Raw genomic sequence first — 17,551 nt, forward strand, 5'->3', positions numbered from 1 at the left:
AAACAGACAAAAAGGAAAAGACAAACAGCAAGAGAGAGAGAGAAACAGAGAGAGAGAGAGATGGGAAAAAAGAGAGAGACTTTGAGAATTACAGGGATGTAGAGAAGCAGAGGGAGGGCAGTTGAGTGGGAGTGATGCATGCTGGGCAGGAAGCCAGGGGTAAGATTAGTGACCGTCACTATGGCGACACAGAACTCTCTCTGACATTCACACACGCACACGCACACGCACACACACACACACACACACACATACACACACCTTTTGATTTGTTACCTGAGACAGTGAAATGTGCTGTAGGATCAGATCTACAGATTATGTTGCAGCACATTTTAAGTGGTTTATTTACTAATTTGCATGTGTTCCACCAGTTATTACATGACATTCTACAGCCACTGTACCAAACATCAACCTTTAGTCTTCATGATTACAAACTAGGCCTAATAATCGTAATTATTTATTTGGTCATTTGGCACATTTTTCTTGTTTATTTATAACTGAGGTCATGTCTGATCCTCAGTGACAGATGTTCCTTTAATTAACCAGAGGCAAAACACTTAAGCAAAAAAAAAAAAAAAAAAACTAAACAAAAAATCACTTTCTCACTTAATATTGTCAAATTATATTTATATGTACTTTGAGTCATGATAAAGTTCATAGTCTAACCCTGAATTTAGGATCATCTGGGTTCCCTCAGCAAAAAGCCAGTGGGATTATTACAGTAGCTGTGTTTGGCGGTGGCATCCTTCAGGGAATTGGACTCACAAAGGTGTGGCCCTTCATCACTGTCAGAGACAGTGAGGGCCGAACTCTGATGAGATGTTCTGGTCTACAGGGGACTTCCAGCTGTGTCTGACCTTCCTGCTGCATTACGAAGCAGCGCTCTTGTTTCCTAGCAACCTTGACAACAGGAACTTTTGTTACATCAGAAACCATTGACTCTTTGGATAGGTGTGGATGTGAAGGATCCACCCGTTGGAGCCTCCACTGCTCAGAGAAAGAACGATACTGGGACACTATCAATCCTCAAATGGTGGATAAATGCTAAATACCGGAATTGATGATGATGAAGTAGAGTTTAGGTTTAGTTCAGCTGGATCATCTTCCACAATCCTCTGACTTCAGTGTCACCACCACTAAACTTCTACTAGCCTAGTAGTTTGAGCTCATATCAAACTCATCTACGAAAAATTTCCCATAGAGAATGATTGAGAGGAGGTCAAACTTTCACCTGGAGACTCCATTTAAACTTTAATATTTAAACTAATTTCCCCTCTCAATAAAGTTTAATTCAATTCAATTCAAAATACAAATCTTGTCTATTGATGTATTATTCCACGCTTCGCAAGGTTTTATAGTTTTTGATCAATCACTGTTTGGAGAAATCTTGAGATTATAATGGATGTGTATTGCGTGGAATCTTTGGGCTGGAGTTGGGGAGAATTTGCCTGAAATTGTCTGAAATTTGTCTCTTTCCTCACTGCTCCTGGCCACAAATGACACTCTACACTCATGATTTCATCCACAGTTGTAGACAAACCTGTCCACTCTCTCTCAATGTGCTCTTACAGAAGCAGATAGACTTACAGAATTTAAACTGTGAACCTCTGAGTGCAGCCAGGTCCCTTTCCTGCTGCCCATTGACTCCAATACAAAGATTTTCTGAGTCACTGGAGGCGCGACAAGTAGTAGGAGAACCAAGTTAACCAGATAAAGGTGTATACATGCACTGGTAAAACGGATTATTGTGCAAAAAGCTAGGTGTGTTAAACTGTTTTCTCATGACATGACCACTTAAATAATCAGAAAATTCCAGTTTTCCACTTATGATTGTTTTATTATTGACCTTAAGGTCGTGGGTTTGATTCCCTTGTTGACAGAGATCGTACCCCCTGGCACTCTTTCAAGCTGCTTTACATTCTGTGGTTGTAGCTTCACTAAAGAGATTATTTATTGACTATGTGCTGAACAAAACTGATTTTAAAGATGTCACCATAGCCATTATATGAAAGTGAAGTCTAGCTGTAGCCTATATTTGAAGTCAGAGAGTGAGACATAACGAGCGTGTGTGACTCTGTCATGAGATGCCTTGTTGGGTTTTCCTCAACGGAGGGTACAAACCAAATATAACACCTGACCCATTTACTGCTGCTCCTCTCTGATGGCTGTCCCCACCAACCATTTCTAACACACACACACACACACACACACACACACACACACACACACACACACACACACACACACACACACACACACACACACACACACACACACACACACACACACACACACACACACACACTGAAGCTGAAGGTCTTTTTGTCCTTTTATAAGTGTAAAAGCATCTTCATGCTCTGCTTCACATATAGTTTGTCCTTGGCTGAAGTCTCTGAGGATCTGCACAGACATTTGTCTATATATTTTGTATATATTTCATGTCTGAGATACCTGTTGTAGGACCAAGGACTATAGCACCAGTTTGTTGGATGGACCTTAATTGTTATATATTTTCCTTATGTCCAATGAAAGTAGAGTGTTATTGTATTACTGTATTACAGGCTGTACTGAGCCACTCGGTCCACTAGATGGTGCTGTTCTCTTGGCATAGAGAATGTCTTCCAGCGCTCACACTGACTGTCCATCACAGTGAGCTTAGTGTTTGTGTGTGTGTGTGTGTGTGTGTGAAATTCCCCTCTAGCTGTGTCTCAGCCTGTCCATGTAAGTATATGTATGTATATACACACCTATTATTACTGATGCCTGGTGAAGGGGGTCACATTCCTGGAGATGGGGATGCAGCATTTGTCTTTGCAGAGATCAAACCCCATGTGACAACAAATATTACAGGCAAGCATCTTCTCCTTATACAGGATTCTCTTACTGGCAGAGAGTTACACACACTGTCTTCAGGTGAACATTAATAGAGTAAGGAAGGACAGAGTGTAGGCTATTTGATTAATTTTGTTCAGTTTTTACACATCCTAGCTCTGTTCTCCCTGTGAAACACTTGTTACCATGGTTACCCATGTTTGTAGTCACAGAAATTGTCTTTGAACCCGGGTCGGCCGGTAGCCCAAAGGGCCAGCTAGTCAACAACAAACAGGGAATGAGTGATGATTGGTAATTATGGTTAATAACAGGATGCTGGTCCTTTAAACTTCATATGTTCCTCTTCTCCTGTCTTTCATTTGAGGTGTTGATACATAAGAAGATGTAAAGTGGGTTTTGGAACCAAACACCATCTCAGTAAACTTGACTTAAACTTAAAAATACCTTTATTTTCCTTTTGGAAATTTGTAAAATGTGTTTATTTACTCATTTTGAGTGGATTGATACCACTCTAATGCATAGAACATACACCACTTAGGTGGAAACAGCTAACCTGGTCCCAGCCAATGGGAAGAAGAACAAACCCACTATCCAACACATGCAAAGCTCCAAATATTATATCTTCAATCAGTACTACAAGGGCCAAAGTATTAAAACACAACCAGCAGAGGCTCAAGGATGTCCCAAGGTTTATCCAACAAAAGTGCTTGGAATCAACTTTCTAATTGATCTCTATGTAGTAAAACAGGTACAAGGTCTCAAAGAGTCAGGACTTGACACAACAAACTTTAAATGTTATGTCACTTCATACCAATCCACATGTTGTTGTGTTTGTACTAGCAGGGTTTATGTATTTCTCAATTCTATGGTTAGGTAAGTTTTACAGAAATGTTCCCATGTCAGTGCCTGGGAAAATGGATAAAGCACATTAACCAGTGGTCGCCTGGGTATCTGAGATTGTGTGGAATGAAAATATTTGTTCCAGCTGGTCTCCAAATTTAGGATGCAGGCTATAAACTGGTCCATTGTGCTTCTTTATGTCTCTCTGTTGAGACGTAACATAATGTTTCCTGTGGAGGCAGCTACGCGCAGATGCCAGGAGCCGCGCTGCAGCAGCTTCCACTCTCATTCAGCTTTTACAAACAGGAGGAAATGAAACTGTGACGATGCGTTCAAAGGCATCACCCAGGGATTGTTTTTTTTTTGTTTATTTTTATGAATGAAGCAGCTTTGGATGAGGCTCTGTGGTCCACACCTCAGATTTCCTACTACGGTTGATGAAGCATTGTTCACTGTATCAGTAACATGCAAACTTTTCCTCCCCCCTCCCCCTTCTATCCTTCCTGTCAGACTGCCATAGACAAGTTGACCTGGAAAGACCGACTTCCTGGATACTTCATCAACGTTTCCTCTATCCTCTTCATGGTCAGTACATAAACATCAAGTGAAGGCTGTGCCAGGGATCATATATAGTATATATATATTCTCTCTGTATAGATAAAAGCACTTTATTTATAAAAACAAACATAGCAGAGTTGACATACATGTACAGTACAGTGACCTACATCGATGTCTTCCTTGAAATATTAATCCCACACAAATAGTATGAGTGATGACTAATTCATTTTTCCTTCTTTCACGTCCCAGTTTGGACTGACGTTTTCTGCCGTCTTCGGGGTCATCGTGTACCGCATCACCGTGTCGGCGCTGATGGCCATGAGCCCCGACCCGGAGACCAAGTCCAACGTCCGGGTGACGGTGACGGCCACCGCCGTCATCATTAACCTGGTGGTTATCCTGATCCTGGATGAAATCTACGGAGCCGTGGCAGTGTGGCTGACAGAGCTAGGTACACAGACACAAAGTCCAGACTGTGGAATCACTGTAGGAGCAGCTCTTTTTGCTATTGCTACATATCGCTTCTCTTGTGTTCGGGTCAGTGACCCGTTTTCAGGTTTTAAATGAATAAAAGTACCACATAAATGTGTTTATAGCATCAAGGCCTTTTGACTTGGTCAGGAACCTCTATCTAAACAAAATAAAACACTTTTTCTTTTTCACAAAATTCTAAAATGCTCTGGTTAAAATTATGACATTTGTGGTGTTAGGGTCAATTTTGACCCGTTTATAATGATAAGAACAATAATTAGAGTTAAAACTGAAATCATAAGTGCAAAACCAACCTTTTCATAGATAAGGAAGCCTGACAACGTAACCAAGAGATGAGTACAAATGGGATGATGAATAATTGTTTTTAGTGTGTCAAAACTGACCCTAACACCATAAGAGGAAGGTTCAATTGAAGCCAAGGGGTATACAGACAAAAAAGGCCCAGGGGCCCACACCAAAAAATATTAAAACCAACCTTTTCATGGATAAGGAAGCCTAACAATGTAACCAAGAGATGATAAACAAATTGGGTGAAAAAAAAATGTTTTTAGTGTATTTTACAGCTGATTTAAAACACGGGCCAAAACTGACCCGAACACCATATGGTAGCAGAAAGCTGACACAAGACAAAGGATATCTAATATTACCATTATTATTATCATTAGAAGCCTCAAGGAGTTTTGGTTTGTTTATATGATTGTAATAAGATGTTCAACACAAGCTCAACATGTGTTCATGTTTTATTCTACAACATAAAATACACCAGTAATTATCTCAGTCCCAGCTCAGTTGTTTCTCATGCTTTTGGAGCAACATTTAACAAAACATGTGCTAACTCTAGTGTTACAGTTATGGCACAGATATGAGAGTAAATCTAGTGACATCAACAACATTTGAAACTTGTTAAGTTTTTTGGAGGTAGAGTAAGAAATGGTAGATGATAAATGAGTGGACACTATTTTAGAGCATTTTGTGAAATGTCCAGCTGAGTTTTTTTTTTTTTCTCCTGATTTAGACTCACTCAGTTTACTAATGAGAGTCAGATGTCGTCTTATTCACTTAGTGTTTTTCATGTTCATTACATATTTAAAAAAAGGATGAGGAAAAGATGTGTCTGCCGCTCATAAACTAAATCAAACGTTTTCACATCATGTGATCATCCTGCGTCCGTGAGGGTGAGAGACAGAGAGAGAGTGTCTTGATGAAACTTTGATGTTTTCATGCTCCAGCCGTCCCATCAGTCGTCCCGCGAGGCTTCAGCTGCATTTACATTCATATTCAAAACCTTGGAAAGAGAGGAGAAGAAAAGGAAGTGTGAGAAAAGGGGAAAATGCATGCATGTGTGTGTGTGTGAGAGAGAGATAGAGTGATGTGCCAGTATTTTAACCTACTTCCAGCACAGTGATCACGTCATAACTCACACTGACAGAATCACTTTCCTCTCTGGAAAACTGGAAACCTACTTTACTTCATGTGCATTCAAATACTTTCTCCTCCTCTGTGACCTCTGACCTCACGAAACAATGCCATGTCAACGCCTTCTTGCAGAGATCCCCAAAACAGAAACCAACTTTGAGGAGCGTCTCATCCTGAAGGCCTTCCTGCTCAAGTTCATGAATGCGTACGCGCCCATCTTTTACGTGGCGTTCTTCAAGGGACGGTGAGTGACAGCCATGTGCCTCACTACATGTACATTTCCCTCCGAGGTCATTTATTGACATGACTTTTTCAGCAAATCTAATGGGTTTCTGAATGATTTATTTAAAGAGGGGGGGAATTCCCTCAGACCACGGTTCCCAACCTGTGGGCCAACTAATCATTTATAGAACGCTGGTGGAGACGGGGGCAGTTGCAACTTTGTCTCAGTGACTCAGAGTAATCTGACCATCCACATTTTTATATCTTAATCACAGATGTCTCTGTTCATCACATCTAAATATGATTTCCTGTGACTTCATCCACAATGTGTATTTGATTGGAGGGATTCAGAAGTTGCAACTGAGCTTAACCCAGTGGACAGATGCAGCACATTTGATATTGGTCTCCATAAGCATAGTGATCAATTATTGATATTATGATATTGGTATAGTATACTTATTCCGTAGTATTTTATCATTGAACACTTAATGAGTTTATTATTAAAGGGATAGTTCAACATTTTGGCAAATTGGCCCATTGCCATAATCCCTATTGTTTTAGGAGTAGGTTTATTACCTTTAATTGTCGGTGCAAGCTGTTTTTAGAGTGGCGGAGCAGAGCCGTGAGCTGCTCAGAGCTAATGTACGCTACGGAGGATGATAGGATTTCTTGGTTTCCCTCATCAAACTCATCAAATACACAATCCAACAACTCCAAAACACTCTCACAAAAAATACATCAACTTTTCTTTTAATTAAATGCAGGTGTTGATTATGTTCTAACTTCCATGTGGATCTAAGTGAGTGCATGAAGTATGTGTGTCACTTGTTGGACCGTCCTCAATCTTCCCTATAAAACTTGGCAAATTATGAAAACAGATAAAAATCAAAATCATGTTTCCAAATGTTTTAAGAAATGATCTTTAAAAACATCACTGAACCTTTATTGCAGTGTTTTTCAACCTTGGGGTCGCCTGTAATTCAAATGGGGTCGCCTGAAATGTCTAGTAATTGATAAAAAATGACTGATAAAATATTTTTTCAAGTAATAATTATTCTTTCTAAAATTATGATTAAAAACACCACACACAATCTTAAACACCTGTATTCTATACTTTCACTTTCTCAAATAAATCAAATATCATCAAATCAAGTCAAATGCAGCATCTGAGCTGGTGCATCTTGATTGACAGGGTCGCCAGAAATTTGTGATGTCAAAATGGGGTCACAGTCAAAAAAGGTTGGGAACCACTAGTGTATTGTAAAGGAATCTATCTCTGTCTGTGCAGGTTTGCAGGTCGACCTGGCAACTACGTGTATGTCTTCAATGATTATCGAATGGAAGAGGTTGGTTCTTTTTATTTGTCTCAGTGCAGAACTTCAGCTACTGCTGTTGCTGCTGTTGAATATGTGTGTGAGTGTCATGCTTACTGTCTGTGTGTGTCTCCTCCAGTGTGCTCCGGGCGGCTGCCTCATCGAGCTCTGCATCCAGCTCAGCATCATCATGCTGGGGAAACAGCTGATCCAGAACAACATCTTTGAGATCGGCATCCCGTAAGTACATGGCAGACGCCACGGAGGTGCAACACAGCCGGGAACAAAAACACATAGATCAAACACACACACACACAGGCTACTCACAGGCACCTCCGACATTCCCTCCGTACCTTCTTGTTGCGATGACATTCCCTCCGTGTCTACACTCTGCTACTCCATCTTGCCCATCAGCTCAGCTTTTACATGCAAATCCCAAAGTGCAGAGGTCGGCTCTGTTTATAACAACTGTCACACACAGCAGAGAGGCCTCTCCGCCTCGGGCCACACTGCTCTCTGCTGCTGGGAGCGCAGTGCCACCTCTGACCCTGTAGGTGAGTCTTATCAAATGCTGCAGCTTTCTCCAGGACGTCTTGAGGGATCAGGGAGCCACGGCACATACCATCATACCATCATACCGTCTACATGCCTTCTCATCTCTTTCTCTTTCATCCTCTTAAAAGCTTTCACACCTGGGAGGCGTCCTGGAACACCAAAGCTCTCACTGTGCAGCTTTACCCTGAGTCAGGGGCTGACCCAGTTGTTTCATGGACTCATGGTGGTTGTGTCTCAATATCTCAATATCTATCTTCTTCTGGAGCAGTTGTGTTATTTAACCTCCATCTTGTGTTAGCTGTCTGCTACCATCTCTTGCGTTGTCTTAAAGGGATAGTTCAACATTTTGGCAAATTCGCCCATTGCCGTAATCCCTATAGTCATAGCAGTAGGTTCATTACCTTAAATTGTCGGTGCAAGCTATTTTTAGAACGGCGGAGCAGAGCCGCAAACTGCTCAGAGCTACGCTACGGAGGCTAATGAGATGCCTTGAAAACAACTCTGTCTTGTAGCGTTCCGTTATTATCTCATAGCGTGGTGAATGTGCAGGTCACAACTTGTCCATGACAGCGTTTTGGAGTTGTTGGATTGTGTATTTGATGAGTTTGATGATGGAAACCAAGAAATCCCATTAGCTTCCATAGCGTAGCTCTGAGCAGCTCGCGGCTCTGCTCCGCCGTTCTAAAAATAGCTTACACCGACAAATAAAGATAACAAACCTGCTCCTATGACTATACGGGTTATGGCAATGGGCGAATTTGCCAAAATGTTGAACTATCCCTTTAAATCAACTGTAAAATACACTAAAATTTGAATTTCAAGCTTCTTTGCAGAACATCAACATTTGAAGCTTTGTCTTTGTTATGGCTACCACTCTGCATTTTATCAGAATCACCTTCCTTGGCTGAACAACACAGAGTTTGGTTGTGTGTGTCTCTCAGTGTGATAACTTCCATCTCGCCAGAGAACACACTCAACACCTTTTATTAAATTCCTTCAAAGTCCTCCCTGATTAAATTAGATGAGTCTGGACAGACAGGCGTGTAAACTGAACTTGGTGGAGTTATATAAATGTGAGGCAGTGGTGTTATTATTTTAACCCCTGGTATGGTGCATCTCACTCTGTACTGTGAAACCCCTCCCCCACCGGTCAAAGATACACCAACTGCAATGGAAAAAGGTTCCATCAGGACTGTATTCGTCCGTGTGAGTTAACAACTACTGTACATCCCTGACTGTGTGTGTTTATAAGGCAGTTAACATGTATGTGTGAAAACTGTAACTGTTTTGTGTGTGTGTGTGTGTGTGTGTGTGTGTGTGACCACCACATACAGTAAGCCTGTAGTGAACCATTTAGCTGCTTTTATTTGAGCTTTTATTTCACGAGCAGTAAACACATTCTACGAACACCCCCAGGTGTATAAACAATAAAATAAATGCATGTAGCATGTAGGATACCCTGATTGATTAGTGTCAATTATCGGCTGATTTATAAAAAACATCTAAAAGCTAAATGTGAATTCAGCCTGTATCTGATATTAGAGTGTTGGTCTGGTTGAGCCTGTTTAGGTCCATTAATAATTGTGTCAATTGACATAATTTAATATAATTAATTCATGATTAGATTGTGTAAATCAGGTGTTCTTAATGTAAGATACTTGTTGGGAGTTTCTGGTGCTTCTCTGTTGAAAAAAAGACAAAGCAGGTAGTTGACTCTTTGCCAGCAACCTGCTGCCACCTGTTGGACAGACGGACCCAACTGCTATAGCTGCTGCTATAACAATACAGAGAAATGATCAGTAGGTGGATCCACCAGTAGCACTTATAGAGGATCAGAGTCAGAAAAACCCAGTTCATTTACACAGTACACCTTGCATAAAGACTCTTGAGACTCAGCAGCAGCTTGGTAGCATCACACAACCTGAGTTCCGCCTTTGGCAGCGTCCACAGTTGAACAATGATCATCTGGCTCTTCCTCCAGTGAAATGTCAGCACCTCACTGAAGACTGTTTTGGCTGAAAAGGTTTACTGAGTGCAGTTCCCCTAGAAAAACACATCCTGGTGTCTTATTCATCAGGGAGACAAGTTATCATGTATCAAATGATTACAATTCTTTTACACTTTTTATGTGAAAACCTCACCTCAGTCTTCCTGTCGTCTGTGTCCTGACAGGAAGTTGAAGAAGTTAGTGCGAGCACTGAAGGCTAAAGGATCAGCAGAGAAGGAGCAGGAGGACGAGAGGCCTCCGCAGCAGTGGAACCTGGACTACGCACTGGCTGCCTTCGAAGGCCTCACACCTGAATACATGGAGATGAGTGAGTCCACACACAGAACAAAAAGCCACCATTTAGGCATCATACTTGTATGTGTGTATGTCTGCATCAACATTCTTCAAGAACAACATTGCTTCACTTAGAAGAAGTATTACTGCTGATGCAACAGACTTAAAAAGTGCAGATATACTACACAACACCCTGAGTGTTACAGTCTTTCAACCGAACCACTGCACTATTACTGCTTACAATTGTCCAGACCATATCTTAATCAACTGTCTAGAAAGGTTGGTTAGTCTTTGTACCTCTGTGTTAAACCAGTTCAAAACATACAGTACATCACAGGGACATTTTACATCAGATGTGGAGATCATGTGTCTTAGAAACATGACGTCCTCTGCCCTGGGCCATTATTACTCTCACTTGGTGACATCATCAAAGAGCACAATGTATGTTTCCATGGTTATGTGGACAAGACACAACTGTGTCTGGCTATCTTTACTGAACCTAATGACCCTGTAGCTATAACCCCCTTTACTATCTACCTTCAAGAAATAACTAACTGGATACGCTATTGGTATCAATAGTAATAATGATAATAATAACTTTATTTACATATAGCACCTTTAAAAACACAAGTTTACAAAGTGCTTGACAAAACAACATATAATAGACAAGCCATAAATGCCATAGAGATGGTACATCCAAGGCAATACAGCAACACAGGCAATACAAGAACCCAACAACAAATTGAGACCAGAGTCTATAAGATTAAAGGAGATAAGATGATGATAAGAAAAGGAAAGATGGGATAAAAGAGTTACAACAGAAGAAGGTATAAAGTGAGTAAAACTGAGTAAAACTGTGAGATAAAATAGATGATAGAAAGAAGACCCTAGACGTCACATAAAGCAAGTCTGTAACAGTGGGTGACAGAGGCGATTTAAAAGATGTCACTGAGTCCGCATCCCTTACTATGTCCTCGTCGTTCCAAAGCTGGGGGGCTGTGATGGCAAAGACCCAGTCACCTTTGGATTTAAATCTTGACTTTGGAACAACCAGGACAGCCCCTCCTGAGGATCTAAGGCTGCAGAGCTCCGATATATAGCTTGGAGTCGGACCAGTGCAAGCTTTAAAAGTGATCAGTAAAATCTTAAAATCAATTCTAAAACTAACTGGAAGCCAGTGCAAGGACAGAGTGATGGGATATTGTCTGTTAAAACCAGTAAGCACAGTAAATGGTAAAGTGTACATGTCATTGGTTGCCTATAAGTGGTATCATATCCTCTACGATTGTGTGTCAGCGTTGTGTTTGTCTCACAAAAACTCAGCATTGATTTTTAAATCAGCTTTGTGGTTTTCAACTCTACATTTGAACCAAATGAAGGATTTTAGTCGTTGACTTCTGGATCTGCAGTTCTCAGAGAAACAAGCTGAGGACGTGTGAGGCAGCTCAGCTCTCAGCTGCTGGAGAGATGCTGAGTCACTGTATACAGTGTTGGTCATGTGTGAAGATTTCTTATTCAGCATTTTGACTGCTTTTGATTATCAGCTGTTTGTTGTAGAGGAGGAGAGACCTCTGGAGATAATTTAGCTCCAGCTGAAGGAATCCAAACCAGGAGACGCTGATGACAACAATGATCCCACACTAATTACTTTATGCCCTTTGTCATGTGATTTTTTTTTAAAAACTGTTACATGTGGATGAAATCAGGGAATTTGAATACATAACTCAATGTTAGACAACATAATGGTAATTTTTAGACAGCTGCAGTCATTCAAACCCTTTAAAGGTTTAGTCTTCCGTCACTGTGGGAACTATCTAAATAAGACTTTAAAATAACCTTCATCTTATCAGTCGCTCATGTATTTGGAGAGAATTCAGAGCTTCTGTGGAAAGCTGGCAGTGCTGCGGCCGCTTGGCATCACCAGTCTATATTTAGTGTTGTTGGCACATGTACAACTCTTGGAAAGAACACTGTAAATCATGTGATGCCCAGAGACTCATTAAATCACTTCCTGACAACCACAGGACACTTGTAATCAGACAAAATTGAACATAATTGATAGTTTTTTTTGTTTTGTTCTTATAAATATATATTAAATATAGTCTGCAGACAGTCACCATGGAGACTGTCCACAGGTACAGCTAGCTTCAGGTGTTAAACTGATGATGAAGGTGCTCAGCTGCTCTGAAGACTCAACACTGGAACGTTTAAAGGGGACATATTATGGAAATATCACTTTCTAAAGGCTCTATAACATATATCTGGGTGTTTGTCTTGCCTTCCGGCCCCCAAAACATGAGAATTGACAAAAAAATCTGTAATTTTGAGACTCCCTAGGTTGAAATCCATGAGGTTTTACAAGCTGTTCACCCAGTTCTGGCAATGATGTAATTAGTTTTCGAATTTGCATAACACCACCCCTACCTTGGGCAGGGCCAGGATGCGATTTGCCAGGGGGGGATGGGTGGTATTTACCCCCCCTCTGCTTTCGTCATTTTTTATCCATCAAACAGAGTAAGTAAGAGAGTAAGTATTCCAGCTTCTGGTTAAAGTCCTGCATCACCACTAGATCCCCCCTACATCCCCCCTACAGTGGGCTATAAGCGCCACAGTGTTATCTAAAAAAAAAGAGAGGGCCGAGTCTCAAACAGACGCCGTTCTGCTATAGGCTGCATGGCTACAGGTGGACTCATGAGCATTAATTCTCGGCTGGATTGCAGGGGAAAAAAAAAAGCTTGGTCAGACCCAAGTTATTAAATGTTTTTCGATCCGAACCCAGTGCATCTGGTCATGTTGTCCGGCGTGGTCCGCTGACTGACCCAAGGAAAGAGCCGGAGCACATTACAGTCTGTGGCTGGAGCACACATTTATTTAGAAGAAGTTTAATCAGTGTCAATTAAACTTGTAAATGAATGCTGCTCTGGATCCGACTCCAGTTCTTACTCAAAGTAACAACAGAGCCATTTGATTAAATTATAGAGTTTCCATCTTCCATCAGCTAGAGACAGCCAACCCCATCATGTTCCTTATTGAACATGATTATTCAATTTGCAGCAGGTTTGTTGATTTGCAAGTATTGCAGCTTATTGAGCTCTCAGGGCCACCGTAGATAGGTTGATATTCTTACAGAAAGAAAAAGATCATTGTATGATTTTTCCAGTCAATCATCTTTACTTCTGCTCAGGACTTTGGAGTTTCTTGCAGAATACTGGCAGTAATGTTGGTTAAAATATAAAAAAGATATTGTCTTAAAATTGGATTTATCCACTCTGATATGGAACAAAACAGACAAGAACTGTGGAGTTTATCATCATCTACTTTTTATATACAAAGACTCAGGGAAAGGAAAAAAACAAGAACATTAATTGACCTTGTTTGGAATTGTTAAAATTAAGATTTTTCTTTTACATTTTCTTAATTGTGGGGCCTGGTCTCCTTATCACACTTGTTTAGATAGCAAATGGACAGTGATTGACACATGATGATACAACATCATTTTACACAGGATCTGAGCTGAACATCCCTCAGCAGATGAATGTGAAAAGAAAAGCTGTCAGTATCACATCTTGCACATTAGGTCAAATATTCAAGTAACAATAAGCAAAACATATTTCTGGGGGCACTGTAAACCTTCTGATTTAAATACTTGAATTATGAGATAGTCTGTTTTTCCCATGAGATTGTTTAAAAAGCAAAAACAACAAACTGGATAAAATACAAGACAGAAACAAACTCAGAGTGAAACAGCAGCAGCCGCTCACTGGAGCATTTAGGAAGATGGGACATATTTTCTCTTGTCCTGTCTGATGAAAACCAAGTGTTTGACCTGATGTTTTTCTATAATACAAGACTATTGTATAAAGAATAAGTGGAGCCATGCTGACATCCTGAAAGGAAGAACTCTATAACAATCAACAGTTCAGTTGGAGTGATCAACTGAGACAGAAGTCAAAATATATTCAGCTGTTTATAAAGGTCACCAAAACAAATCAGCTGCTACGTCACCTTGACATTTGTAAAATAGCAAAAATATATTTCTTGCCTTGTGCAAACTTAAAAAAAAAAAGATGCAGCTCAGCAGAGTGAGCACTTTCTATGTCCACAGTCTCATTTAGTCCTTTGTGCATTTGTGATTTGAAAATATCATTGACATCTGAATTCCTCGGTGGTCTGAACACATCTGTTGGATCTTTTGGTGAAACTATAATCAGTTTTCACCAGATGCAGATCTGATTTCAGCTTTTTGTTAAACTTTCAACTTTCAGCATAGACTGTTGATGGGTGAAGGCTCTGCTGCTCCACCGCCAACATTTTGGCAGCGTCCAACTCCAGCAACTTCCAGGTTCATACAAATATGGTTGAATTAGACCATAGACTCCCATGTGATGAGGTGTTTGCTTTTAGATGTTTCAAACCCATGACCAAAAATAGTCCCACACTCTTTCAGTGAAATTAAAGTGAATATCAATGATTCCACTTTTTGGTGGAGTCATCAGAGAATCCCTACTTTGACAGCCAGTGCAGTCACTTACATCACACACATGAAAATATGTTTTATATAGAAACAAAACAAAATGAACATAAAAGAACAGAAGAGTAATAGGCTAAAATAAGTAAACTGAAAAAAAAATGCAAATGTGATGTTCAGAGAGAATAAATGCAAACGTATGCTGAGGAGAGATACAGGCCACACGCAGCAGATTAGAAAAATGAATCATTTTAAAATGAGACATTTATGAAGCCCCAGTGAACCAATGAGCTGCACAGCCGGATTTCTCTGCGCACTTCCTGCTGGAGGCCGAGGTCAGAGTGCGGTAGCAGTTCAGTAAACATGCAGCAAGAAGCCTGACCTTAGAGAGAGGGAACATGTGTATGTGCAGGACTGTGAACCAGTGAGACTGTCTGCTCTCAGGTCACGGCCATAAAAACACTGCGGTTCAGTTGAAATTGTAAACAGCTTATAAAATTTTGATGGTGAAATAATACTTTTATTTAGCGTGAGAAATCTTCTTGTAAATGTGGCATTCAGGACCAGGGTCTGAAAGACAGAACATACTGTACTGGACTAAAGGGACAGACAAAGTAAATACGTCTTAAAGAGGAACTATGTAAGTAGTCGCTTTTCCGCTGTGTTGCTAACCCTCCTCTCGGCCATGTGCATTTGTTTACAATGAAGCCGTTGAAAAAGTGTGTAAAAATTGGGAAGGTTTATTGGCAAAATCTGAATATACTACCCATGAATATATTTGTATAAGTGTATAATCGCTATGAAATAAAATTTGTTTAGTTTTCGTAGCCTTATAATTCTTCTTTTATATAAACATATAGCAAGGGTCTTGCGTTAGAGAGTGTCGCCATCTTGTGCCGCCATGTTTGTACGGAAGTCCAAATGGAAAATCTAGCCAGCCAGAGAACGCGTTTCGTGAGTTTTGCATTAATACATAAACCAATGAGAAGAAGGTGGAAGGAAAGAAGAAGGAGGAGGAAACAGCAGACATTATCGTAAAATGATTTAGACCTCATTGCTCCTGAACGATTGTTCATTGAACGCGTTCAGGCACAACACTGACCATCTGATGGCCTTATATAGATCTTCTCTGCCTGGGAGCATCATTACAGAAATATAACCAGAGTACAACATTTATCATGGCTTAACATCATTTTGTCATTGGTTTAATTCTTAGGGGTCTGAGCCTATTTCGGACGTCCCAGTCGTGGTAAAAGTTTTTTTGTCCTTGGAGGACACCGTCACTTTGCCGACGGGAATGTGCGAGCGAGTGAGCGCTGCGATCTGGAATGAACGCTAGATATCACGGATTTCCTCCAATTTTACACACTAGACCTTTAAGGTAGAATTGATGTCATATTTAGAAGGGTTATAGGTTTCCTGGCTGTGTTTACTGGAATCAAATCTACTGGTTTTAATACTGATGAGGTGATGAGACTGAGAGGACAGAGGGAGGTGGGAGGAGACAAACAGGAGAGGAATGTCAGAAATGTCTGCTCTCTGCATGCAAACACACTCACACAGAGTTGTGAGTATGTGAATGGGCACTTCTGTGTTTGTTCTAACACATTTGCTGTGGTAGTGTGCGTGTGTGTTTATGTAGCCTATATACAGTATCTGTGAGCCCCCCGCGCTGAGGTCTGTGTGTCGCTCCTTTGTGTTCTCCAGTCCCGAACCCGTCAACCTCGTGTCAGGTAGATAGCCGGTTATTCTAAGCTTGCCCTCTAGCGCTCGCTGCGCCGCCGTCGTATTTTCTTCCTCGCCGCTCTTTGTCTGCGGCGTCCCAAGGTGAGGCCGTCTCCGGCTCACTGGAAACCCCCGTTCCCACACTGCTAAGGTTCCACCAGTTGGGCAAGGGCCTCATCCGTCTCATGTTTCCTGTCCACAACCTTAAGAAGCAGGTGGATGTTGTTCCGATCATTTATTGGTCCTTATTAATTGTTATTTAATTATTAAGTTGTCTCACAGTAATTCAGCTCATATTTATAGTGCCCTACTCACTGTTTTATCTTTAAGCTGACATGAGTTATAAGTGCATCACATTCACCTCAACCTTAGATTTAATCAGTCATATCTCTGGGTTATCTACTGTAATTATATTAGAAAACACAAACTCATAAGCATACAGTGTAGATACACACAAATACACCCACACACATCTTAATCATAAAAAGGCCCGGTTTTGGCTGCTGTGGAGTGTTTCACCTTAAAAGGCATCATCTGAATGGACAGACAGAGCGACTCCTCACCACACTGATGACGTTTGAAACGTGTGTCTCTGATGACGAGTTCCTCTCTCACACATCTGCTTTTCTTTTCACAGGACAGACATGTTTTTCTGTGAGGAAGTTGAAACGTTTAGTAGCTGCTGCTTTAAGCACCGGAAATGACTTTATATGAGGCACAGCATTTGTAATTCATGGGATGTAGATGTAGAACTGACTGAGGAGTGATATCTACAGCTCAAAGCTCTACTTAAAAGTTAGTTATCAAGCATCTGTTGGGAAGTCGATGAAACGAATAATAACAATGTGT

At 40.8% G+C, this 17,551-nt stretch overlaps 1 protein-coding gene across 1 annotated transcript in view; it reads left to right on the forward strand.

Annotated features, from left to right (window-relative positions):
- The window catches only part of ano2b (anoctamin 2b), a gene marked incomplete at both ends in the record, with an annotated part of 90,031 nt that overhangs the window by 48,522 nt on the left and 23,958 nt on the right, over positions 1 to 17,551 (forward strand). The window contains 6 exons of the mRNA XM_083999645.1: positions 4,183 to 4,257; positions 4,480 to 4,681; positions 6,271 to 6,382; positions 7,649 to 7,706; positions 7,813 to 7,913; positions 10,401 to 10,543. Coding sequence (XP_083855771.1) covers positions 4,183 to 4,257; positions 4,480 to 4,681; positions 6,271 to 6,382; positions 7,649 to 7,706; positions 7,813 to 7,913; positions 10,401 to 10,543 — 691 coding nt within the window. The remainder of the gene's footprint in view (positions 1 to 4,182; positions 4,258 to 4,479; positions 4,682 to 6,270; positions 6,383 to 7,648; positions 7,707 to 7,812; positions 7,914 to 10,400; positions 10,544 to 17,551) is intronic.

Source organism: Trachurus trachurus, assembly GCF_905171665.1.
Source record: "Trachurus trachurus genome assembly, chromosome: 23".
Classification (NCBI taxonomy): Eukaryota; Metazoa; Chordata; class Actinopteri; order Carangiformes; family Carangidae; genus Trachurus; species Trachurus trachurus.